General features: G+C 38.0%; 1 protein-coding gene across 1 annotated transcript in view; it reads left to right on the forward strand.

The window, feature by feature from the left end:
* IREB2 (iron responsive element binding protein 2) overlaps nt 1-25,613 on the forward strand; it is a 68,030-nt gene that overhangs the window by 11,449 nt on the left and 30,968 nt on the right. Inside the window, exons 3-8 of the mRNA XM_017885771.1 lie at nt 13,061-13,226; nt 15,416-15,553; nt 16,460-16,678; nt 20,707-20,776; nt 21,920-22,103; nt 23,409-23,548. Of these exons, the coding sequence (XP_017741260.1) occupies nt 13,061-13,226; nt 15,416-15,553; nt 16,460-16,678; nt 20,707-20,776; nt 21,920-22,103; nt 23,409-23,548 (917 nt within the window). The remainder of the gene's footprint in view (nt 1-13,060; nt 13,227-15,415; nt 15,554-16,459; nt 16,679-20,706; nt 20,777-21,919; nt 22,104-23,408; nt 23,549-25,613) is intronic.

Consider the following 25,613-nt stretch of genomic DNA (forward strand, 5'->3'; position numbering starts at 1 on the left):
TACAATAGCAGACCTCAGCATTTTTTTTTCCAGCGGCTGAACCACCTATTGGATCTTCTACTAAGTAACTGATCAAAAGGATATTTATTGTTACCAGATTATTTCAGAAGTGGGATAACATGAATTACTATACTTAACCAGTTTAAATTACCAGCATCCTGGTTCCTCCGTGGTGTTTTTAATTACCTGTCCTTAAAGGGTTAGCTTTATGGATTCATAGAATTCTAGAAATTCCTGATTAGAAGAGGCAGGTGTAATCTAGTCCATTTTTTTTTACTTGTTGCATGAGTCTCTCAACAATACCATTTAATTCATTCAGCTAATATTTATTGAGTACTTATATATTTCTAGCAAATGAAAGATGGCTAAGATAGTATCTGTGCTAAAGAAAACACACGATTTAGTAATGGGGACATACAAGGAAAATATGCGTAAAGTACAGTACTATGTTGTAGCAATTTGGGTCTAGTCAGGAGATAGAAACCACATAATAGGTTAAACAGAGGAAGCTTAATATACATAATTATTAACTACGATAAGAATAATTGTAATACAGGAAAATTGTATGTAGTACTGTAGGGTTAAGGGAGAATACCCAAGGAAGGACAAACTTGGAAGAGGTTCAGAACTCACTGGAATAGGTGTGGGTTGGCTCACAGATAACAGAGAAGTATATTGGTTTTGGCCAGGTTGGAGCTGATCTGGAGTTGCTAGGTAGGCAGTAGGCCACCCTCTGGAGTGCAGGCAGGGGATCTGATGATCAGAAACTAGTGGTGTGGGCATGCGTTGGGAAAACATGCTGGTAGGGGGCAAGAGCCCTTCAGAGCTCATAGGCCGTGTTGGGGCTTGCAGAAGGAGTGACGGCTCAATATGTGACCTTTGAGGCAGCTTACAGATGGAGTCCACGTGCTGTCAGAGCAGCAGGCCTTCTTTACGAGAGTGCTGCAGTCCAGGTACTGGCACAGGCAGGAGGCCTTCAGAGCGTACAGCTATATAGGAACTCCGGCTCCCATGTTGAGAGGGCTGTGGTGATATTAACACATTTGTATGTATTTGTGTGTGTGTGTGTGTGTGTGTTTTAATATACAGTGTAATGGTGTCCACATTTGGAAGTTCTGTATAACTTGATGAACTCTTATTTCTCAAAGACCAATAATGTAATGAGCAGACTGGTAGAAGCTTATTTCATTCAAATATTGCTCTGTTGCCCAGGCTGGAGTGCAGTGGCACAATCTTGGCACACTGTAACCTCCACCTCCTAGGTTCAAGCGATTCTCCTGCCTCAGCCTCCCGAGTAGCTGCAATTACAGGTGCCCACCCACTACGCCTGGCTAATTTTTTGTATTTTTAGTAGTGACGGAGTTTTACCGTGTTGGCTGGGCTGGTCTCAAACTTCTGACCTGAGATGATCCACCCACCTCGGCCTCCCAAAGTGCTGGAATTACAGGTGTGAGCCACCGTGCTGAGCCTTCATTCACTTTTGAGAAACTTTTTGCCAAATATACACATTTGAGTAACCATAATTTGTCAGTTCCTTCAAGTGAAAACTGTTCTTTGAAAAAAAATGGCTTAATTTTAGCTTGCAACTCAATCATACAAGTGTTTTCTGCAGGCAACTGATGTACTTTGGTATTGAGTAGAAATGTTGTATAAATATATTTTATTTTGTCACACAGAATATTAAGACTTGACCTCAGCAGTTGAGATTTAATAAAATTAAGTTTTCTGCTTCTTAGGGACATTTTAAGTGAAACTGGTATTTTGTGTGATAATAAACAATACAAGTACTACAGGTTGAGTATCCCTAATCTGAAAATCTGAAATCTGAAACTTTTTGAGCACCGACGCTCAGAGGAAATGCTCATTGGAGCACTCTGGATTTTTTTCTTTTTTCTTCTTTTAAGATGGGGTTTCACTCTAGTCTCCCAGGCTGGAGTGCAGTGGCACAATCTTGGCTCACTGCAGCCTCTGCCTCCACGGTTCAAGCGATTCTCCTGCCTCAGCCTCCCTAGTAGCTGGAACTACAGGCGTGAGCCACTGCACCTGACAGGGTTTCACCATGTTGGTCAGGCTGGTCTCAAACTCCTGACCTTAGGTGATCCACTCACCTCGACCTCCCAAAGTGCTGGGATTACAGGAGTAAGCCACCACACCTGGTGGATTTTGGAATTTTGGATTAGGGATACTCAACCTGTAGTACAATTTGGTGCCCCTGCTTTGAGTCCTGCTAAGGCATCAGCAGTTTAGGACCACATTTTGAAAATCACAGTATGGTGTTGGAGGCACCCCCTGAGGAACCTAAGCGAGAGATGATGTAGTGGTGATTTGGACTAGATTTAATGGTGATATTGATAGAAGACAAAAAGATGTGGGATAGAGGCATTGAGGAAGATGCCTCATTGTTTTGGCATGTACATCTGGAAGGATGGTGGTGTGGTGCTATTTACTGCTCTAGGAAATGGAAGATGAGATGATGATAAGGGGAAGGGGCAGAAGGGAAGTCACTGAGTTCAAGTTTAGGTACTAGTGAATTTGGGAACATACCAGTATTAAAGTAAACATGTTCGGGAGGAACCAGGCATGTGGTTTTGGAGCTTAGAAGACAGACTTGGACTACAGAAAATATTTTGGAATTATTAGTGTAGATGTAGTGATAATTGAAGCCATAGGAGCAGTTGTACTCCATGGAGGAAACAGTGTAGAGTAAGAAAAAAAGTGAGTCTCAATATGAACTCTGAGGAACTCCTACATTTAAAGATCAGATAAAGGAGTAGAGGTTAAAAAGGAAAATAGGGCTACCTAGAAGTGTTAAGAACTATAAAGGCTTGACATGGTGACTCACGCCTGTCATCTCAGCACTTTGGGAGGTTGAGGCGGGAGGATCTCTTGAGCCCAGGAGTTAGAGACCAGCCTGGGCAACATAGACCTCTATCTGTATTTTTAAAAAATGAAAAAGAACTATAGAGGATCTAAAATTTTACCTTCCTTGAAAGTTAACAAATTAACCTGACGTAGTTTCCTGTGTGTTGGCAGGAGGCACCTGACTCCTGGATCCGAGACAATGGATAGTTTATTACTCACAGCAAAGCATTATCCTTATTACCAGTATTTATGTTGGTTTCCCAAGCTCCAGTTTCTACAAGGTAATGTTGAAGAAGGCCAGTTTACACCTGCACACACAGGGGCTGTGTTACAGAAAAGGAACTGTGGCTTAGGAAACCCAAGTCTTTTATAACGGGTAGTAAACATGCCTGCTCTTTGCTCCAGAGCGAGACGCTATCGTGTATTTGAAGACTATTCACTATATAGACATCTCTGAAAAAGTAGTCTGGAACAAAGGCAGTCATTGCCTCTGTTCACAAGTCTTGAAGAAATGTGAGATGGGAGACATGGAAAATTGTCTTCCAACAATATGTTAGAAAGAAAACTGGAAGATGGTGCTGTGGAATCCAGTAGAAAGAGTGTTTCAAAAAGGAGGTAATTAATAGCTCTGTTGAATATTGCTACAAGGCTGTTGGGACTTTAGCTAGACCTGCTTCATTTGTGTTTAAGGATAGAAGTCATATAGATTAGGGCTAAGGTGAATGGAAGGTAGAAAAGTGGGCACTGAAAATATAGAGAATTTGAAGAAAGCAGTACTTTTGTTGTCACTTGGGGCTGAGAGCTGTTTAAATATTGATGGGAAGAAACCAATTGAATTGCAAACCAATTTGCAAAAAAGGAGAGAGGAAATGATGACTCTTGGGTCCTAAAATGGTTAATGGAAATAGGATGCAAAACTCCTATAGAGAAGTTATCATTTAGTAGGAGGAAGAAGTCCGCAGCTCCCTTTACTGGTGAAAGGGTGAATTCAGAGGCAGCGAGGCTTGTGGGTATAGTAGGAGGAAGTTGAGAGGTAGGAACTGTTAGTTTATGTTTATCAGTGGGGTAGGAAGTGGGGGTAGGTCCTGTGGAAGATAGAGATTAAATTTTAAGGAGAGTGGATGAAGATAAGAATTAATTGATGTGGCGTGTGGGAAAATAAGCAGATCAGAGAAACATTAGGATTTCTGGGTGAGTAGTGAAGACCTGATTGAAGTTATAATCATGTATTTACATGGGTACCAGTTTCTCTGCGTTGATGTTTTAGGAATTTTTTCCTCATTGTTCTTCCTCAACATAAAACTTAAAACCACAACAAATTACCATTCATGTTAGAATGGGTACTGTATAAAAGACAGACAATGACAAATGTTAGGGAGGATATGGAGAGATGGGAAGCCTCATACACTGCTAGTGGGAATGTAAAATAGTGCAACCACTTTGGGAAACAATTTGGCAGTTTGTTAAAAAGTTAAACATAAATATACCATGTGGCCCAGCAATTTCATTCCTAAGTATCTATCCAAGAAAAATGAAAACACTTATTACACAAAGATTTTCAAATGATCTTAGCAGCATTATTCATAGCCGAAAGTTGAAACCAACCTAAATGTCCTGCAGTGGGTGAATGAATAGGCAAAACTTTGGTATACAATGGAATACTATTCAGCAGTAAAAAGAAATTGACTATAGATACCTGCTACAATGTGGATGAACTGTAGAAAGCAGGCTCAGTGAAAAAAATACAGACGTAAGAGACTTATTTTATGATTCCATTCATATGAAACACACAGGAAAGGCAAAAAGTAGATTGGTGGTTTCTTGGGTTAGAGAGGAGGGGGAGAGGAATTAACAGTAAATAGGCATGAGAGATCTGTTGAGATGATGAAAATGTTCTAAAACTGATCTATGATGTTGATTGTACAACTTGGTAAACTTAACGTTACAAAAATCACTAAATCATACACTTGGAAAGGATGAATTATAGTTTTAAAAAAGAGAATAGCGCTTAAGCAGGGAGGTGATGTGGAGTGGACCAACTGCGGGAGTGGGGTGAAAAAAGAACAGGATTGGTGTTTTCTTGAGCAAATGGGGTAAAAGAACAAAGAGGATTAATGTAGGGTTTGGGGATGAGAGATTGAACCACATTGACCCTAACTGCATAAGTAAGGAAAGCGTGGATAGGCTGGTGCCTACGAGTAAGGAGAAAGTCCCCACAGTATTGAAGAACAGGTGTGGTAAGAGTGGGGATCAGAGAGGTTCTGAAGTTTAGGGAACTTGCAGGATGGTATAGTTGGAGCATAAGAGCGTATGTAGAGGTGAGATGGCGAGAGAAGGAAGGAAGAAAGGGAATAAATGGGCCTTCCTGAACTTTATACTTGTTTGAAAGTGGGGATGTAGAATTAATATTGTTGAAAAAGCAAACCAAGGCTGGACATGGTGTCTCCTGCCTTTAATCCCAGCACTTTGAAAGGCCAAGGCTGGAGGATTGCTTGAGGCCAGAAGTTGGGAGGCCAACCTGGGCAACATAGGGAGATCCATTTCTATTAAAAAGAAAAAAACCGAGCATGTGTTCCTTTTTCACATCTGTTGGTTTACTCTCTTGTTATAACTCTTCTACTGGAATATCTACCTGTAGGTTTACTTTAAGGGTTAAATGGAATAATTTATATAAAGTACCTCTGTATCTGCCCCTTAGTCTTAAATAAACAACTGCAGATGTTATTGTTGGAAAAGTTGAGGAAGAAAAGCATATTTGTTATCTATTGCATAACAAATTAAACCAAAAGCAACAATAAACATTTATGACAGTCACAATTTCTGTAGGTCGGGAATTTGCAGTGGCTTAGTTGAATAGTCGTGGCCCAAGGCCTCACTCACATGGCTGACAGCCTGGCGCTTCCTGATGATGGAGAGGCTTCAGTTATTTTCCATATGGGCCTCTCCTCAGTGCTGCTCAATAGTCTCATAATAGGCTGCTGACTTTTCACCGAGTAAGAGAGGAAGGCTGAAGCCAAAATACTTTTATAGCCCAGCTTTGGCAGACACACTCTGTCATCTCTGCCATACTCTATTGAGTCAGACAAGCAGAACTGATTTCAGTACAGATTATATGAGAGCATGACTATCAGAAGGCAAGTATTATTGGTATCATCTTGGAGATTGGCTACCACAGGGAGAAATAAGACATTTTGTTTTTGTTTTCAGAGAGAGTGGTATATTTATTCATTTGCATCTTCCCTGGCAGTAGGTCTCTAGTCTTTACTTTTGCAAATTTAGACAAATTTGAGATCGTTGGTGCTTCTTCATGACAAAATGTTGAGTTAACATTTGTGGGGCCAGGTGTGGTGGCTTATGCCTGTAATCCCAGTACTTTGGGAGGCCAAGGTGGGAGGATTGCTTGAGCCCAGGAGTTTGAGAACTCCCTGGGCAACATGGCGAAACCCCATCTCTACAAAAAAAAAAAATTACACAAATAAGCTGGGCATAGTGGTGTATGCCTATAGCTCAGCTACTCTGAAGGCTGAGGTGAGAGGATTGCCTGAGCCCAGGAGGTCAAGGGCACAGTGAGTCATGATCGTGCCACTGCACTCTAGCTTGGGCAACAGAGCAAGGCCTTGTCTCAAAAAAATAAAATACATTTGTGATTAGTGTTTTCTCATAGCACTCTTGATAATTGCTTTTTAATTTTTGAATAAGAATTTTTTAAAACCCTACTTGTTTAATTATAACTAAAACGGTAGCCTTTTGCCCTGTCCCCAATTTCTACTCCCCAGAGAGTACTATTTTCAATTCCCTTGACTGTTTCTTCTGGTAATTTCCTCCATGTTGTTAAATTGCCCTTCTTATACTACTGTTTCTTGATTTTCCAGTCTTAGACTTTAGTAGTTTTGTACTGTGAAAATGGTAATTTGACACTTCTTCTGTGTATTTATGCAACTCATAATTTTTGGTGGAGTCAATGTTCAGCATTTATGTTATTGTGACTATAAATGTTCTTAGTGCATGTAGTAAATGATGATTGTATCTTATTTCTCATATAACTTTGTATTTTTCCTGGGATTAATGGATTGCCTGTTTTGGTTGCTTAGTATTCTATGTCGTTACGAATAAATCATCTCTGAACTCTCCAAAAGAACTAAATTCCTCCTCTTGGTATAATCATGTAATCTATGGGTTATTTTTTTTTTTTTCTTCTGTTGGTGACATCCTATCTGGACTTCATCTTCTGGTCCATCTGGGACTGATTGCATTGTAGCTTGCATAGCCATTGTCGTAGAAGAGTCTGCGCTCTCTTTGTTTTGGAGACTTTCTAAGATTTAGTGGTTTTCTATTTTTTGTTTACTCTGGTTTTATAGAGCATGTCCTCCACTAGCTTCCTAAGAAAGGATGCCTGAGAAATACATTTTTGAGACCTTGCTTGATTGATAGTTTTCCTGTGTAAAAATTTCTTGGTTGGAAATTATTTTCATTTGGAATTTTGAAGGCATTGTTCCATTGTCTGCTAGCTTTTGACACTCCTCCTAAGAAATCCCAGGCAATCCTGATTTCCTAAACTTTGTTTCTGCTTACTTTTCCCCCATGTAGACATTTATAAATTTCAGCTGTCTCTCCTCTATTCTGCTCAATCCATTACTAGTCATCCATCTAGTAATACTCTGTTTTTCAAAATTTTGTTGACTTTGCCTCTCCCTATCACTTTTTTTTCTAGTGGGTTTATAACTTTTATAAACAAAAAATATTCCTGAGATTGTTTTTCCATAATAATTATCTAAATAAAAGGTTAATCTTGTATATAATTTCTGTGATAATATTTGCCTTCTCATTATCTCCAAATGTTCTATTAAAAAAAATTTTACCCTGTAATTCCCCTTGGCTTGGGGACTTTTATGTTTCTGATTGAAGTAAAGATGGAAACTAATACTGGTTAAATGCCAACTATTTATTGTACTTTGAGAGCTTTACATGTACCAACTGGATAGATGAGGTAGGAAAGATATTCTTCACATCTCTGTTAGGTAGCTGACAGTCCCATTTTAGTGAGAAAATGTATTAACTTAGTCACTTTCCAGAGGTCATACCTGTAGTAAATACAGGCTTTGAATCTAGTATTCAAAAGGATACTGTAGTCCTTTTTCTACTTTACATACAGTTTTATGAGTCTGTGTGTGTGAAAAATTTCAAACATGAAAGTAGGGCGATATGCAACAGTGAGAGTGAACCCTAATGTAAACTGGAGTTGGGGTGATTGTGATATGTTGATATAGGTTCGATGGTAAAAAATGTACAGCTCTGGTGGGAAATGTTGATAGTGTGGGAGGCTATGTATGTGTGGGGTAGCGGGTATATGGGAAGTCTCTATACCTTCCTCTCAGTTTTGCTGTGAACCTACAACTGCTCTAAAAAAAATTAAGCCTATCATTATGTTGGCCAGGCTAGTCTCAAACTCCAAACTTCAAATGATCCTCCAGCCTCGCCTCCCGAAGGATTACATGCTAGGATTACAAGCAGCAGCCACCACTCCCAGCTGGTCATCACACTTTCGCAGAGGTGCCTTCACCACTCACTCCATCTAAGGGTGTTATCTTCTGTCCTGAACCCTACTCACTTCCCTCATAGCACCTACTGTTTCTAAATATTTGTTTGTTTACTTGTTTATGGTCCGAATCTCCCAGTAGGCTCCAGCTTCGTAAGAGCAGATACCACATCTCATTTGTTCACCTAGTGCTGGAACATACTAGAAAAGTGAATAAATATATTCATTTTGTTGTTGTTTTTTGAGACAGGGTCTCACTCCCATTGCCCAGGCTGGAGTGCAGTGGCAGGATCAGCCTTGACTTCCCATGCTCAGGTGATTCTCCTGTCTCAGCCTCCCAAGTTGCTGGAGCCATACCCGCGCGCCAGGACACCTGGCTAGTTTTTTGTATTTTTAGCAGAGATGGGGTTTCCACCATGTTGACCAGGCTAGTCTTGATCTCCTGAACTCAAGCAATCCTCCCTCCTTGGCCTTTCAAAGTGCAGGGATTACAGGTATGCACCACCATACCTGGCCAATAAGTATATTCTTAATCGGGAAAAAAAAGTAGGGTGAGAATAGTCTTATAACCCACCACGTAATTGTCAGCCATTTATCAGCATTTTGCCAATCTTTTGTTTCATGTATTTCACCGTTTTTTAACCTGTATTCTTCCATATACGTAGCTGATATATAAAAGGACTTTTAAAAAATCACAGTGCCATTGTTATTCCTAACAAAATTAAGTAATCCCTTAATATAATCGGGGTTTTTTTTTTTTTTTTTGGAGACGCAGTCTCACTCTGTCGCCCAGGCTGGAGTGCAGTGGCAAGGTGTCTGCTTGTAGAATTCAGTGTAGGATCCGCTTCCCGGGTTCAAGCAACTCTTGAGCCTCAGTCTCCTGAATACCTTGGATTATAGGCGCATGCCACCATGCCTGGCTCATTTTTGTATTTTTAGTAGAGATGGGGTTTCGCCATGTTGGTCAGGCTGGTCTGTAACTCTTGACCTCAAGTGCTCCACCTGCCTTGGCCTCCTGAAATGTTGGTATTACAGGTGGTGAGCCACTGAGCCCATCCACTTAATAAAATCTAAAACTGAGATCATATTCAGATTTTTCTGGTTGTCTCAAAATACATTTTACATTTGGTTCGTTGAAACAGTATCCAAATAGGGCCAACACATAGTATTTGGTTGTTATGTCTTTTGTCTCTTTTAATCTGTAATAGTCCTCCTCTCCTCTTTTTTCATGCCATTTTTGTGTTGAAAAACCTAGGTTCTTTATTCTATAGAATGTCCCACATTCTAGATTTGACTAATAGCTTCTTTGGGGTTTCATACTTCCCTACTATCCCCCATATTTCCGGTTAACTGGGAGTTAGAGCTAGAGGTTTAATTAGATTCAGGTTTATTTACATCCTTGTTTTTGCAAGAACACTTCTTAGTTGGTACATGTAGTTTTTTGTTTCATCAGGAGGCAAATAATATCTCTGATCTCTTACTTTTGGTGATGCTAAGTGGGTATGAGTGTTATCAGCTTGCAAGTTCCCCATCCACATAAATCCTAATGATTTTAGCGCCTATTTGTGACCATTATCTAGATCCATTATTTCATTAGGTATTGCACATTGGTGATCTTTCAAATTACATCATTTCTTCCACATTTACTAGCTGTAATTCTTCTATAACAAAGTACTTTTCTCTATTTGGTTACCTGAAGTAAGGAAAGATAATGTTAACTATTGATTTTCCACCTTTGTCAGTTTTCAGAGTAATGAGTTGATACCCTAGCAACTTTCATTGGTGATCAATGAAAGGTTAAGAGTCATTATGAACTAAGGGCTATTTATATATTTGATGTATTTTGGTGAATTATAGTTATGACTCATTTTGATGCTCAAATTGACCCATTAGTATCCCTATTAGTCTTTGATAACTTCTTTGGTTTCGGACACTGGATATCCCAGGCTCATTTTGTACAAATCCTTCTCCAGACTAGAATCAGTCATTTCTCTGAAAAAGTGTTCTGTTGTGTGTGTTTAGGAAATAGTGTTTAGAAAAAACAAACAGGGCTGGGCGCGGTGGCTCAAGCCTGTAATCCCAGCACTTTGGGAGGCCGAGACGGGCGGATCACGAGGTCAGGAGATCGAGACCATCCTGGCTAACACGGTGAAACCCCGTCTCTACTAAAAAAATACAAAAAAACCAGCCGGGCGAGGTGGTGGGCGCCTGTAGTCCCAGCTACTCAGGAGGCTGAGGCAGGAGAATAGCGTGAACCCGGGAGGCGGAGCTTGCAGTGAGCTGAGATCCGGCCACTGCACTCCAGCCTGGGCGACAGAGCAAGACTCCGTCTCAAAAAAAAAAGAAAAAGAAAAGAAAAAACAAACAGTTATTAAGGGTTTGTTACTGTTGGGTTGTTGTTATTCTGGGCATTTTCAGTGACAGAGCTAGGAAACACCTATTTTTTAGGAAGAGAAAAATAAATCATAACTTCATATCCATGTTTATAATTGAAATGTAAGGACTTTTTTTTTCTTTAACTTGGCTACTGGGACTTTTCCCCAGATTTTAAAATAAGCTTCATTAAAAAAAAAAATTAACATGCACTATTGGAAACTGAAAAACACAAGAAATGAGGAACAAAGTCATCCACAATCATAAGCAGTTTGACATGCCCTTAGGTCTTGTGTGTGTATATACATGACATCCAATTTTATGTGATTGAGATCATACAGTATGTATCATGCTTTTTCACATATCATGAACTGTTAGTTGAGAACCCCAAAGCTACCTTCTGCCCTTCAGCTGCCAACCTATTGAATAAGGCCTGATATACACTACCTAGGTGGTTTAATAGTTCTGTGTTCAAGATGCATCTTTTCTATCAATTATACCAAGATATTTACAAATTGGCTAACTCACTAGCTCTGCTTTTTATCATACATTGTCACCTCAGGACATCTATAAAGCTTAGATGTTGCAAAATAAAGATTGAACTTTGTTCACAATAAACAGATGTTTTACCAAAAATGCACATAGAGACCTATGGTTAATATCTAAAACCTGTCCTCTGGATATGGAGACACTGGCAAAGAGCCTCACCCTTCACCCCTTTTCCCTCTTCTATCATTTCAGGGACTAAGTACAGTACTGTATCTAGCTCTAAGAGGTAGGTTAACAAATACCACTCCCAGAAGACAGGTCTTCCTAAAAAAAAGGATGTTTAAAAACGGATTATTTTACTGCCTCTACTTTTAACATACTTTGAGCATTAGGAGTTTTGTATACTTCAAACACAACAGTATTAACTAAATTACATATATAGAACAATGGTTAGACGATCTGAACTAATGTAACTCAACAGGCACAGAAGTCTTCTCTCTGTATACTTCCTCCTCCTCGCCCCCCTCCACCCCACCCAGTGAACAGTTAGCATATTCTCCAAGACTTCAGGTTTAACAATTTCATTCCCAAAATGCAAATGCTCCTGTGAAATAACAAAAAAAAATCTTCATGTTACTTTAGCTCTCATTAGCTACTCTGATTTTAAACTTGTATGTTCTTGAAACCACTGTAACAAAAAGTACTTTTTTGCTTGCTGCTTGTTACACAAATCACAGTCTGTGAATAGCAGCACTAATGACTGAATAACTTTTCTTTCTTGTGATTCTTTTTGTACTTAGTACCAAGAAGGTACTCCCAATAAGGAAGTAAGTGGAAATGCTGTGTGAGATATATGCTTAGTTTTTTCATTTATCCTTTCATTGTGTCTTTTTATTCAAATACACATGCTGATGTATTTTTAAGATCATATTTCTCATAATACACATTTGATGATCTTATGTTTAATTATTTTAAAATAATATGGGTATATTTTTAAACTCTCTTTCTTACAGGAAAGTTAGCATACTATAAACCCTGTTCTGCCCTGCTTTTTCTCTTAATGATATATTCTGGAGCTCACTCTTTATCAGCATGTAACTTCACTCCTTTAAACAGCTGCATGGTAATCCATTGTGTGAATTACAGTGATTTATTCAACTAACCCCATATTAATTCAGTCTTCTCTTTAAATCCTAAGGAAACACTTTTGTGTGGCACAATCTGGTGTGAGAATTTAATATGATTGAAAATTTAAAGATATTGAAATCACTTTCTCAGTTGTGTCCTTAAAGTAATTAAGAGTGAATCAAAGTTTTTGTGAAATGAATTTTACTCACTCAGGCATTCCAGTTTACTTTTAAACTTTAATCATTTTGGTAGAAATAATTTAAATTTATTATAGACTTTATACAATTTAATCATTTTCTTTTGCCATACTAGGGGATGTCTACATTATTTAATTCAATTCTGATATTCTCTGCTTTTTAGTTTTTCTGTGAATTCCTTGAATGTCAAGTATTTGTCATGGTTGCAGTATGATATTCCTAAATCAATGCAACTCTTGTATGAAGGTTTTTATCTCTGCTTTTTTCAGGGCTTTGAGGTTATGTACAGGAAAGTCAGTTACAAAACACGTGATGTTAACATGAACGATGTTATACTCTAGTTTGTTAGATTAAAAATGTACTGTTTAAATTGAGAAACCTGCATTTTGTCTTTATCTAACTTTTGCTATGGCATTTTAAAATAATATATAGGTATGACTGTTTGCTTATTAATCGTAATATTTTATTGAATCAGATGTTCTGCCTTATTCAATACGGGTCTTGTTGGAAGCTGCTGTACGAAATTGTGATGGCTTTTTAATGAAGAAGGAAGATGTTATGAACATTTTAGACTGGAAAACCAAACAAAGCAATGTTGAAGTGCCCTTTTTCCCTGCCCGTGTTCTTCTTCAAGATTTTACGTAAGTAGTGGGTTTTTCATAAATGAACTCTTAGAATGTGTTTCTTTTTTAAAATTGAGACTCTTGCCTGGGTGTGGTTGTTCACACCTGTAATCCCAGCACTTTGGGAGGCCAAGGCAGGAAGATCACTTGAACCCAGGAGTTTGCAATCAGTGTGGGTAACATAGTGAGATCCTGTCTGTACAAAAAAAAAAATTTAAAAATTAGCTGAATATAGTGGTGCATGCCTGTAGTCCCAGCTACTCTGGAAGCTCAGGTGAGAGGATTAGTTGAACCCAGGAGGTTGAGGCTGCAGTGAGCTGTGATCCCACCACTGCACTCCAGCCTGGGTGACAGTGCAAGACCCTGTCTCTAAAAATAGAAAAAAAATAAAAATTCAGACTCCCTGATGGATGGCTCTGTTTTTTTGTTTTGTTTTGTTTTGTTTTAATTTTAAGGTTAGTTTATAAACTTAAAAATTTTGCCCTTTCTAAACTGAAGCAATTCATTAAAAATTAGGTACCTGTTTTGTATACCATTTATTCAAAAACTACTTTTGCTTATCTACCTTCTTACGATCTCTATGTAACCAATAGGTTTCTCAAACTTAACATATTGAAAACTTGATTTTATTTTGAGGTAGAGCCTCACTCTGTCACCTAGGCCAGAGTGCAGTAATGCAGTCATAGTTCACTGCAGCCTCAACCTCCTGGGCTCAAGCGATCCTCCTGCCTCTGCCTCCCAAAGCTCTGGGATTACAAGCATGAGCCACCATACCCAGCCATCAAAACTTGATTTTTTGATTGTCTATCTCAACTCACATATTTCTTTCTAAGTCTTTTCTGTTATAGTAAATGGCACCATACACTCCCATTTGTTTAGACTTCAAATCTAGGAGTTAGCCTTGATTTTTCTCTTTCTTTAATACCCTCTAACCAGTCTATCAGCAAGCTCTGTAAGTGCTACTTTTGAAATATATCTTGTGTCCAATTATTTCTTTCCACCTCTATCACTGTCGTTGTGGTTCTAGTCCCATTCTCTCTCAACCTGGACTATAACTGCAGTAGTCTCTTAACTGGTATCCTTGCTGTCACACTTGCAATCAATAGTCTGTTCTTTACACAGTAGATGGAGTGACTTGGTTACAAATGTTAATCAAGTCATATTATCCCTCCATATACCAGCTGGCTTCCATCACACTTAAAACAAAATCCAGAGCCTTTACCATACTCTGAAAGATTTTGCCTGATCTGGGTGTCCAGGGATTATTTATTGGAAGAGTTAACCTTGAGCTGAGTTTTGAAAGAGGCATAGGGGTTAGCTAGAACATCCTCTTCACCCACCCACTCAAATCTGGTTTATGTGACACAGCTCTTTGTAACCTATGTATGCTGCCATTACAGTACTTGCAATACATAGCCGCATAAGAAATAAATGGTATTTCTTACACCATTTATTCAGAAACTACTTTTGCTTAACTACCTGCTTATGATTTCCACATAGCCAATAGGTTTACAAACTTAACATATTGAAAACTTGATCTTATTTTGAGATACAGTCAACACTCTGTCACCTAGGCTGGAGTGCAGTGATGTGATCATAGTTCACTGCAGCATCGACCTCCTGGGCTCAAGCTGTTATTTTATGCAGCTATTATAGTACTTATGATACTATTGTGTAATCATTACCTTCCCTAAAGTTTTTTTGAGAGCCAGAACTGTGTCTGACTTGGCCTTGTACCATTGGTATCTAGCACACTGAAGGCATTTGATAATACTTGTTATATAGTTGGCTGGATAGATGGGGGATGAATGTAAAATGGCAAAAGCTACTGTGGATAGCTTTGGGGTAACATGAAGGCACTAGGCAGAAGGGGGTGGAACTAGGAAAAGGGGAAGGTGCATCAAAAAAAATACATGGCAAAAGAGAGTTTCACAGGCAGTTTCCTTGAAGTTCACTTATGCCTCCAAAAATTATCTCTTACTATTTTTGGCACATTTGCCCGAGTAATTCAGTTCTTAGATAATGTTTAATGTTAATTCCCATTAAACCAGGATATCCTAAATTTAGATAATTACATTATGAAAACTGAATGTAAACTAGACAGGGATACTTTTAAAATGTGAAAATGAAAAAGTTTATATTTATCATTTATTAAGCATGTATAAAAAACAATTTGGACTATAATTTGACCATTCTTTATTTTTTAGTGGAATACCGGCAATGGTGGATTTTGCTGCTATGAGGGAGGCAGTGAAAACTCTTGGAGGTGATCCTAAGAAAGTCCATCCTGCTTGTCCAACAGATCTTACAGTTGACCATTCTTTACAAATTGACTTCAGTAAATGGTGTGTCAATACAAATATTTATAGACAGCCATGCAAGTTAACTGACTGGAAATGTGTCGTGTAGAGGAAAAGGAATAGAGATAATTTATGGCAGAGAAAAGTATGCTAAATTTAGTATTGGCTAGTATATAAAAGCTAAAACTGGTGAAAAGTTCGGAATGGTGGGGTTTTTTGGAATTAGTCTGAGTGTAAAGTTATTTTCATATTTGTGTATTTCTGCTGACATTTTTGGTAGAAATGTATACGCCTAGGACCTGCTTTTTGGAGTGAACCTCTGAATTCAGTCTTTGTTTCCTTTTGTTTTTTAACCTACTTGTCTTTCAGAAAGAATCGAAAGATGTGAGCCATAAATGTTTTAATTATTTGGTGATTAAAACGTTGAACTCACTAAAGCTCTATTTTCCTTCCACTGAAATAAGTATCTTGTATTTATAAGACCCCTTTGACTAAGACCAAACTAGAGAAGATGTATTTCTGTTGCCATAAATTAACTTTTTTAAAACATTCCCTGGAGTAGTGGAATAAGACTGTAATTTATTATAGCCCATGAGAGAGATTTTGCCCTTGAGATAAACTGTAGCTCTAAATTTGTTTTAAGTTGTTAGGGGGAAAAAATCTGTTTCAGTACTTGCTAAAAGTTATGTGAATTAGTAGAGTATATGAAAGTGATTTTACTGGACTCTTAGAATTATGTTTTCATTTCTGTAAATTTAAATGACCTGTTTCATATATATACACATATATATATAATCCAAGATTTGCCTTTGAAACCTGAGTTAAATGATACATTAGCCTTCAAACATCATTCAGTTACTTCCAGATAGCGTTGCTAGTGTGTATTTTTTTTAAGAGCTAATTTTTGTCCCTTTTAAATGGCTTTATTTTGTTTTCTTTTTGGAATGACAGTGCAATACAGAATGCACCAAACCCTGGAGGTGGTGACCTGCAGAAAGCAGGAAAGCTTTCTCCACTTAAAGTGCAGCCTAAGAAGCTTCCCTGCAGAGGCCAGACTACCTGCCGAGGATCTTGTGATTCTGGAGAACTAGGCCGAAACTCAGGAACATTTTCTTCACAGATTGAGAATACACCCATCCTGTGTCCTTTTCATTTGCAACCAGTGCCTGAGTATGAGATTGTTTTTCTTAGTGTTTATTAATACCAGGTTATTTTCCAGTTAAGAAAATCAAATTTATTCTCATTCCCACCCAATTACTATGTTGTGTTGTAACTAATATGTTACCTTCACACTTAAGTACTGGATTGAATTTTTATATGTATTTCCTGTTATACTAAAAGAAGTAAATTTAGTGAAAATGGTGATCTCTAAGTACCATTCTCTTTACCATTACTAAGAAAACAAACCTTTCTTAAGATTTATCTGTAAAATAATTTATCTTTTGACGATTGTAAGCAGAAAATGAGGTCTCATTTTAAAGTAAAATTTTTACTTTTAGTACATTTGTACCATTCGTATACTCATTATAATGTCATTCATATTTCTTATGTTAATTCTCTGTATATATTTTTAGCATTTTTTTCCTACTAGGGGGTTTCTTATCTTTTCCTATTGCATTAAGTGCTCTATGTTGGCTGGGCATGGTGGCTCACAACTGTAATCCTGGCACTTTGGGAAGCCAGAGCAGGCAGATCACTTGAGCTCAGGAGTTTGAGACCATCCTGGGCTGCATGGTAAAACCCTGTCTCTACAAAAAATTACCTGGGTGTGGTGTCACGCCCCTGTGGTCCCAGCTACTCAGGAGGCTGAGGCAGGAGAATCTCTTGAACCCAGGAGGTGGAGATTGCAGTGAGCCAGGATCACGCCACTGCACTATATAGCCTGGGTGTGACAGAGTTGAGACTGTCTCAAAAAAAAAAAAAAAGCCCTATGTTAACAATAAAATTATTATTTTTTTATGTTTCAAATCTAGTAAGTTCTTTTAAATAAGTGATTTCCTATATGGTAACATGGAAAGTAGTAAATATGCCTAGAAAATAATTCTATTCCTAGGATTTGGCTGCATTTCCTAATAGGTAATTTTTTTAAATAAGAAAAAGAGTTCTATGGCCAAGTGAGGTGGCACATGCCTGGAATTCCAGCACTTTGGGAGGCTGAGGCAGGCGGATCACCTGAGGTCAGGAGTTCGAGACCAGCCTAGCAAACATGGCGAATCCCCATCTCTATTAAAAATACAAAATTAGCCAGGCATGGTGGTGGGTACCTGTAATCCCAGATACTCTGGTGGCTGAGGCACAAGAATCGCTTATACCAGGAGGCAGAGATCACGCCACTGGGTGACAGAGCAAGACTCTGTCTCGGGGGAAAAAAAAAGGAGTCCTACGACTTTTTAAAATATATACTATAAAGTTTCCAAACTTTTAAAATTTATTTATTTATTTTTAGAGACAGGGTCTCACTATGTTGCCTGTGCTGGTCTCAAACTCTTAGGCTCAAGCGATCTTACTGCCTTGACCTTCCAAAGTGGGTTTTTTTGTTTTGTTTTGAAACAGAGTCTTATTCTATTGCCTGGGCTGAAGTGCAGTGGCATGAGCATGGTTCACCGCAGTCTCGACCTCCTGGACTCAGGTGATCCTCCCGCCTCAGCTTCCCAAGTAGCTGGAACTTCAGGCATGCACCAGCATGCCTGGCTAATTTTTTCTGTAGACAAGGGGTGTTACTGTGTTGCCCGGACTGGTCTCGAACTCCTGGTCTCAAGTGATCCTTCTTCCTTGGCTGTCCAAAGTGCTGGGATTATAAGCATGAGCCACTGTGCCCAGCCATATTTTATTTTAGGAGAGTTATGTGAATTGTTTTGTCTTAAATAATCATGTAAAATATAACAGCTTATCCCATTGTTAGTAAACTGTCTTTTTTTTTTTTTTTTTTTTTGAGATGGGGGGTTCTCTGTCACCCAGGCTGGGGTACAGTGTCACCATCTATAGTCCACTGCAGCCTCCAACTCCTGGGCTTAAGTGATCCTCCTGCCTAAGCCTCCAGAGTAGCTGGGACTACAGGCACACACTACCAGGCCTGACTAGTTTTATCTACCTTCTTTGGGGGTAGAAATGGGGTCTCACTATTCTGCCCAGACTGGTCTTGAACTGGGCTCATGCAGTCATCCCACCTTGGCCTCCAAAAGTACTGGGACTGCAGGCATGTAGCAGTCCACCTGGCCTTGTTTTTTTAATTTAGTAAAAAATACTTACACTTTAGGTTTTAAAAAGTTTAACACATTTAAGATTTAGAGTAGCTAAGAGTAATGTCCATTCATTTATCCTAAGTACCAAATAATACGTTAATTCCTTTATTCCTGACCGGATCTTCCAAATTCTGCCTAGTTCTAAAATTTTAGGCTTAATATTTTTATAAAGCCACAGGTTATAGTGACCTCGTATGCTCTTCCTTTCTAAGGATTCAGTATAATCTGTGAGTCTTTTGCCATCAAATTTTGACAGTTTTATGTAATCGCTTTCTTGTTCCTGTTGCCTAGTTGTCCTGGTTGTTAGGAACATGTTGACTTTTGAGATTAACACCTCTTATACAGAAATTAATTTCCTGAAAAGGCAGATTTATTGATTCAAAATCATTGATTTCTTTAGTTTTTGTTTCTTTTATAACTGGCACATCATAAGTGCTTAGTGCTATATTTTTGTTTCTAAAAATCCAATCTTCTGTAACATTTCCCCATAATTTTGACTCTGAATTACAAAGTATTAAGATAGATTTTATTGTAGCTCCTGGCTATGTGATAATAGTGACTCATTGGTATCCTTTAATATGTCAATGAAGTATTAATTACAGACTTAAGAAGTTGAGTAGAAAGATGAGAGCATAACCTTTGGCACTTCAAATTACCCCCTATTTGAAGTCAGGTTATGAGCCAATAAATGTTTATATGGCACTTTGTAGCCATAAGTGCTGTTGAAAGGTAAAATAATTGGAGTGGCTCAGAAAGCTGTGTTCCCTGAGGCCCTGGAAAAATCTCACTAAGATATGCTTGGCTTCAAAAGATGACTCAACTATGAATTATTAAAGTAATCTTCGTTTAAAAAAAAAAAAAGTTTTGCGGGTGTGGTGGCTTATGCCTGTAATCCCAGCACTTTGGGAGGCTGAGGGGGGTAGATCGATCACCTGAGGTCAGGAGTTTGAGACCAGCCTGACCAACATGGAGAGACCCCATCTCTACTAAAAATACAAAATTAGCTGGGTGTGGTGGCACATACCTGTAATCCCAGCTACTCAGGGGGCTGAGGTAGGAGAATCGCTTGAACCCAGTGGGGCAGAGGTTGCAGTGAGCCGAGATTACGCCATTGCACTCCAGCCTGGGCAACAAGAGTGAAACTCCGTCTCAAAAAAAAAAAGTTAACAGTTAAACAACTGTAATTATCTGGAGTAATTATCTGGTCCCTGGAGGACATGTATAATCTAAGTTATATTGATATTCTAGTGAACACCCAGTCACCAGCTGGCAGGTAAAAGAACCAGCTTAAAGCTGTTTGCAATAATTTTTTTAAATATCTATTAGATAAAATAATTTTCTAAAATGGTACTATGTTACTGCATAGAGGTCAATTATTTTGTCTCTTAGTTTAAATAATTCATATAAACTATATTTATAATCCATGTAAAGTGAACTGCTACTTATACATAAAGTAGAGCCTTCTTTTGGTATGAGATGAATGAAATATTTTTGCAAAAGCTGTTTTTAAACTATAAAATGATGTTGACGTATTGTTCATCAATGCTTTATAGCAATAATCAGCACCCATCTCCTAGTTTAACAGGCACAAGAGCCAGGTGGGAGGAAAGTACATGCTTGTCGTTGAAGCTACTACCTTCCTCTTTTCTTGAAGTGGATAACCCAACAGTGTATTTTTATTATCACTTAAGTACAGTTTTGGACGTTGGTGTAATGTGGCTTCCTTACACTCTGTAAAGTACAACTCATTTTTGTAGTTTTCTAGTGTGTTATTTTAAAGCAGAACTTTGTTGAAAAAGAAAATAATTCTGAGAAACCAAATAAATAGTTCTTCCAAAGATTTTAATAATATATTTGTATATATATATATGCACCTAAGAATGATGACTTAGAAAGAAACAAGGCAAGTATTTTTTTGTAATACATATATTTAATGCCAGCTCTTCTTCCTTTTAGACCTGAAACAGTGTTAAAAAATCAAGAAGTAGAATTCGGCAGAAATCGAGAGAGGCTTCAGTTTTTTAAGGTATAAATGATTCAGGGAAATTTGTGTAATGTAATATATAAACTAATGATAGGTACAATTTTTATATCTTTAGTTGTTTTTTTGTTTTTGTTTTTGTTTTTTGCTGGGGGGTGGGCGGGGAGACAGAATCTCGCTGTTACCCAGGCTGGAGTCCAGTGGCGTGATCTCAGCTTACTGTAGCCTCCACCTCCCAGGTTCAAGCAATTCTCCTGCCTCAGCCTCCCAAGTAGCTGGGATTAGAGGTGCACACCACCACGCCTGGCTTATTTTTGTATTTTTAGTAGAGATTGGTTTTCACCATGTTGGCCAGGCTGGTCTTGAACCCCTGGCCTCAGGTAATCCTCCTGCCTCGGCCTCCCAAAGTGCTGGGACTACAGACATGAGCCACTGTGCCTGGCCTATTTATTATTTTATTACTTTATTTATTTATTTATTTTTATTTTTGAGGAAGAGTCATGCTCTTGCCCAGACAGGAGTGCAGTGGTGTGATCTTGGCTCACTGCAACGTCCACCTCCTGAGTTCAAGCGATTCTCGTGCCTCAGCCTCCTGAGTAGCTGGGATTACAGGTGTGCACCACTGCCTGGCTAATTTTTGTGTTTTTAGTAGAGACGGGGTTTTGCCATGTTGGGCAAGCTGGTCTTGAGCTCTTGGCCTCAAGCAATTTGCCCGCCTCAGCCTCCCAAAGTGCTGCGATTACAGACATGAGCCACTCTGCCCAGCCACTTTAGTAGTTTCTAAAGGCATTATAGTAATAGAACGCTTTTGTGCCTCAAATGAAATCCTATTGGAAACCCTATTGTGTAAAGAAAGATGAAAACAGTGGCTCTAGTTTAGGAGAGAGAAGTTGGAGGGAGCCTTGTACACTGAGCCTTTCTTTCTTCCCATTCCTGAGAATCTTTGGAACACAGTTGAATACTGTCATTTGTCTGGACTTAAAATATTTTTATTTGACCTGAAGGGTATCTTAATAAAAAATGTATTTAGGTTCAATATCTGTATCTTTGTTTTAACTATGTGATATGAACTTTTATTTACCGTATTGAACATTAGTTAAAATATTTTTAGTGTTAATGTTACACCTTGATGGTGAACACAGATTCAAATACTAACATTTGTATTTCTTAAATTTAAACAAAATACAGTGGAGTTCAAGAGTTTTTAAGAATGTAGCAGTAATCCCTCCTGGAACTGGAATGGCTCATCAAGTAAACTTAGAATATTTGTCAAGAGTGGTTTTTGAAGAAAAGGACCTCCTCTTTCCAGACAGTGTAGTCGGCACAGATTCACATATAACGATGGTGAATGGTTTAGGGATTCTGGGGTGGGGTAAGTAAATGACTAAATATATTTCATTTCTTTTGGGGTTAAGAATGTCAAGAACATTGTAAAAGAACATAAATTATTGAGTTTTTATAGCCTCTTTGAGGCTCTGTGATTTTCATCTGTAATAGTAGCAGCAACAACAAAATATTAATCAAGAGTTTGTGATCAGTGTTGTAAAAGAGGATTTATCAAAAGAAATTTACACAGTGCCTAGTACAGCACTACCATTTGTGAAGTAATTGAATGATGATGATATGTCTACAAAGGTTGCTTCTTTGTCTAAGGTACTTTGTGGCTTCTCCTGGTCTTCTTTATTAGTCCAGATTTCTTGCCATTTTATACAAGGCCCTTCACAACCTCTGGTGTCCCTTTAGCCACTCACCAACACCCATCTTAGAGACTAGTCATTTCTTTACTTATATGGGCTGTCTCTTTTCTTTTCTTTTTTTTTGGAGACAGAATCTTGCTCTGTCACCCAGGTTGGAGTGCAGTGGCACAATCTTGGCTCACTGCAACCTCCACCTTCTGGGGTCAAGTGATTCTCATGCTTCAACCTTCCAAGTAGCTGGGACTACAGGCACATGCCACCACACCCAGCTAATTTTTGTATTTTTAGTAGAGATGACGTTTTACCATGTTGGCCTGGCTGATCTCGAACTCCTAGCCTTAAGTGATCCACCTACCTTGGCCTCCCAAAGTGCTAGAATTACAGGCATGAGCCACTGAGCCCAGCTAACTGTGCTCTTTTATACTGCATGACTTTGCATAGGCTATTTCTTCTGGCAGAATGCATTCTGCCGACCATGACTTTGTGAAATGTGGCTACTATTAACTCATCCAAGACTGGCCACAGTTATCTTCTGAAAACCTTAACTCCCTTGCTGAGTTCAGTGTACCTCACTTTGTAAACTTACTCTTTCACAGCATGTTATAATTGTTGAATTTTTTGTCCTTTTTCATTAGACTGAACTTGTTGAGGTTGGCAGAGACTGGATTTTGTTTTTATCTGTATCTTGAATACACTACAGTGCCTAGCATAATGAATACTTAAACTAATATTTTAACTTGAATATACTTAAAACTAATATTTTATCTTGAATATAAAGGTAAAATAATAGTTTTTTGACCATGCGCGTGGAGTCATTTCTTTTGGGAAGCCTTGGGTTCAGTGTCCACATTAATAGCAATACAGCAACTCTGTAAAGTACTGTGTAAGACAAGCTCATGAAACACCTAGAGATTCAGATGTTACAGAGATAAATTATCTTTAAATATACGGTGCTAATATACCTGTTTTTATTACATTAGGGGTTGGAGGCATTGAAACAGAAGCAGTTATGCTTGGTCTGCCAGTTTCTCTTACTTTACCAGAGGTGGTTGGATGTGAGTTAACTGGGTCATCAAACCCTTTTGTTACATCCATAGATGTTGTTCTTGGTATTACAAAGGTAAGTTAAAGTTGTGGTAGCTCTACGACTTAGTGAACATTATTTTTATAAAAATGGAAGAGCCCTATGAGAGCAGGGATTTGGGTTCATTACTGCATCCTCCTCGGGTCTCTGACATTAGCCATGTCATCATAGTTATAGTAATAACAACAAATGTAGCATTTACTTTGTACTAATAAATACAAAGAAATTTGTTGTGTTCACTTATGTTAGCTCATTTATTCCTTGTAACAAGTCTGTGAGATGGGTGCTATTACTATTCTCATTGTAACTCTGAGAAAACTAAGATACAGTGTCAGGTTTAGTGACTTACCAAAGGGTCAAAGGGCTGAGTAGTAAGGGGTAGAACAAAGATTCCAGACAGTCAGATTCTTGAGTCCATTCTCTTAACCATTATGCCTTATTAGTGCCTTGTTGCCTTAATGAACACTTGCTGATTACATGATTTTTTTTTCTTTTTCCTATGTGAATTAAAAAAAAAATGTTTAGCAAAAGTTGATTGTATCTTCTTTAAATTATTTGCCCATTAGAAACTGTTGCTCTACTAAGTAATGCTTTCAAAACATGGACTGTAGAAATGTGATATATCATTTTCTGTTGCCGTTTTAACATTTCTCTGGATTATGTAAAAACCTTTTCTCTGAATTTTTAAAATACTGGCTGCAGAACTTCAATACGTACACTGAGCTTCTTAAGCGTATTAATACACAGGCTCACGGATTTCCTAGTGAATAATAATTTGTAACTCTTCTTCCTAAATGTCTGGCTTTTACTAACTTTATTTTAATGCTTAAGTCCTATTTTGTTAAATGAATGTACCTGGAAAATGTTCCACATGTAATTCCAATTTGGATCCCAATCTCAGCATTTTTGGTTAGATGATTGGTACAGAGGCTTTCAGGAGTATCAGTCTCAGCATTTTGCTTAGATTATTGATATGAAAGCTTTCCGGATGCTCCAGCTTAAGGAAATGATAATGCCTCCCTCCCAGCATTTGGTCTTGATCCTTCTTCCCTAATTAGAAAAGAATTTGGCATCTTAGAGAAATTATTGATTCAATGTATGGTACCAAAAGATCAAGAAGTCAATTGGGAATTGCAGGATTATTTCTAAAGGAAAAGGAATATCCCATTATGTTTTTACAGAAATCAATTCTTTACTTTAGACATCCTGAAAATTAATGCTGCTTTTTAGCTTCTCTGGCTGTTTTTTCCTGACAATATTACTATGTGTTTTTTGACATTTTAATTTATTGTTAAAAAATTAAACTATTAAGTATGTTTACATTTATTAAATATATTATTACTTCTTTTTTGAGACCCTGTTCCATTTATGATCCTTACAGGAGTAATCCTGTGTTGTTTTTTTGATGAGAGCAGTATTTGGTTTGTAATATCTAATCTATATTTCTCTCATCCTAAAAAATACAACCATACATGAGGAAACATCTTTACACGTAGGGTTTGAGTTTCTGTATCTATAAAAAAGGGTTTGGATTAAGTGATCCCTGGCACTTACAAAATGTTAGGGCTTAATATTATTCATAGATCGAGGATAGTTTCATTCTTAGTCACCTCCTTAGTCACTCCTCCTATACCAATCTGAGACCATTTTACAATTTAGAAAAGACGAATAACTGGTTGGGTTACTTGATAGTATAATAACCAAGAAAAATAATTTTAGAAGGAATTAAGTTTGAAACCACATGTTAACAAATTCTACCAAAGTGGGATTTGCCTGTGATTAAAGATGCTGTAAACATTTGGGCCAGTAATTACAATTTGAAAAATTTTTATAGTCAGTATATAATTTATTTAAATATACAGTTTCATCAGTCTATTAGTATTTCATTAAGTCTAAGATGCCATCAGTGGTTAACAAACACCACTGTTTTATGCACTGCTAAGAAAGAATAAGGGGCTGTGCACAGTGGTTCACACCTGTAATCCCAGCAGTTTGGGACGCCAAGGCAAGAGCATCACTTGCGGCCAGGAGTTCAAGACCAGCCTGGTCAACACTGTAAGACCCTGTCTCTACAAAAAAAAAAATTTTTTTTTTAATTAGC

This window comes from Rhinopithecus bieti, unplaced genomic scaffold (genome assembly GCF_001698545.2).
Source record: "Rhinopithecus bieti isolate Rb0 unplaced genomic scaffold, ASM169854v2 scaffold_15570, whole genome shotgun sequence".
Classification (NCBI taxonomy): Eukaryota; Metazoa; Chordata; class Mammalia; order Primates; family Cercopithecidae; genus Rhinopithecus; species Rhinopithecus bieti.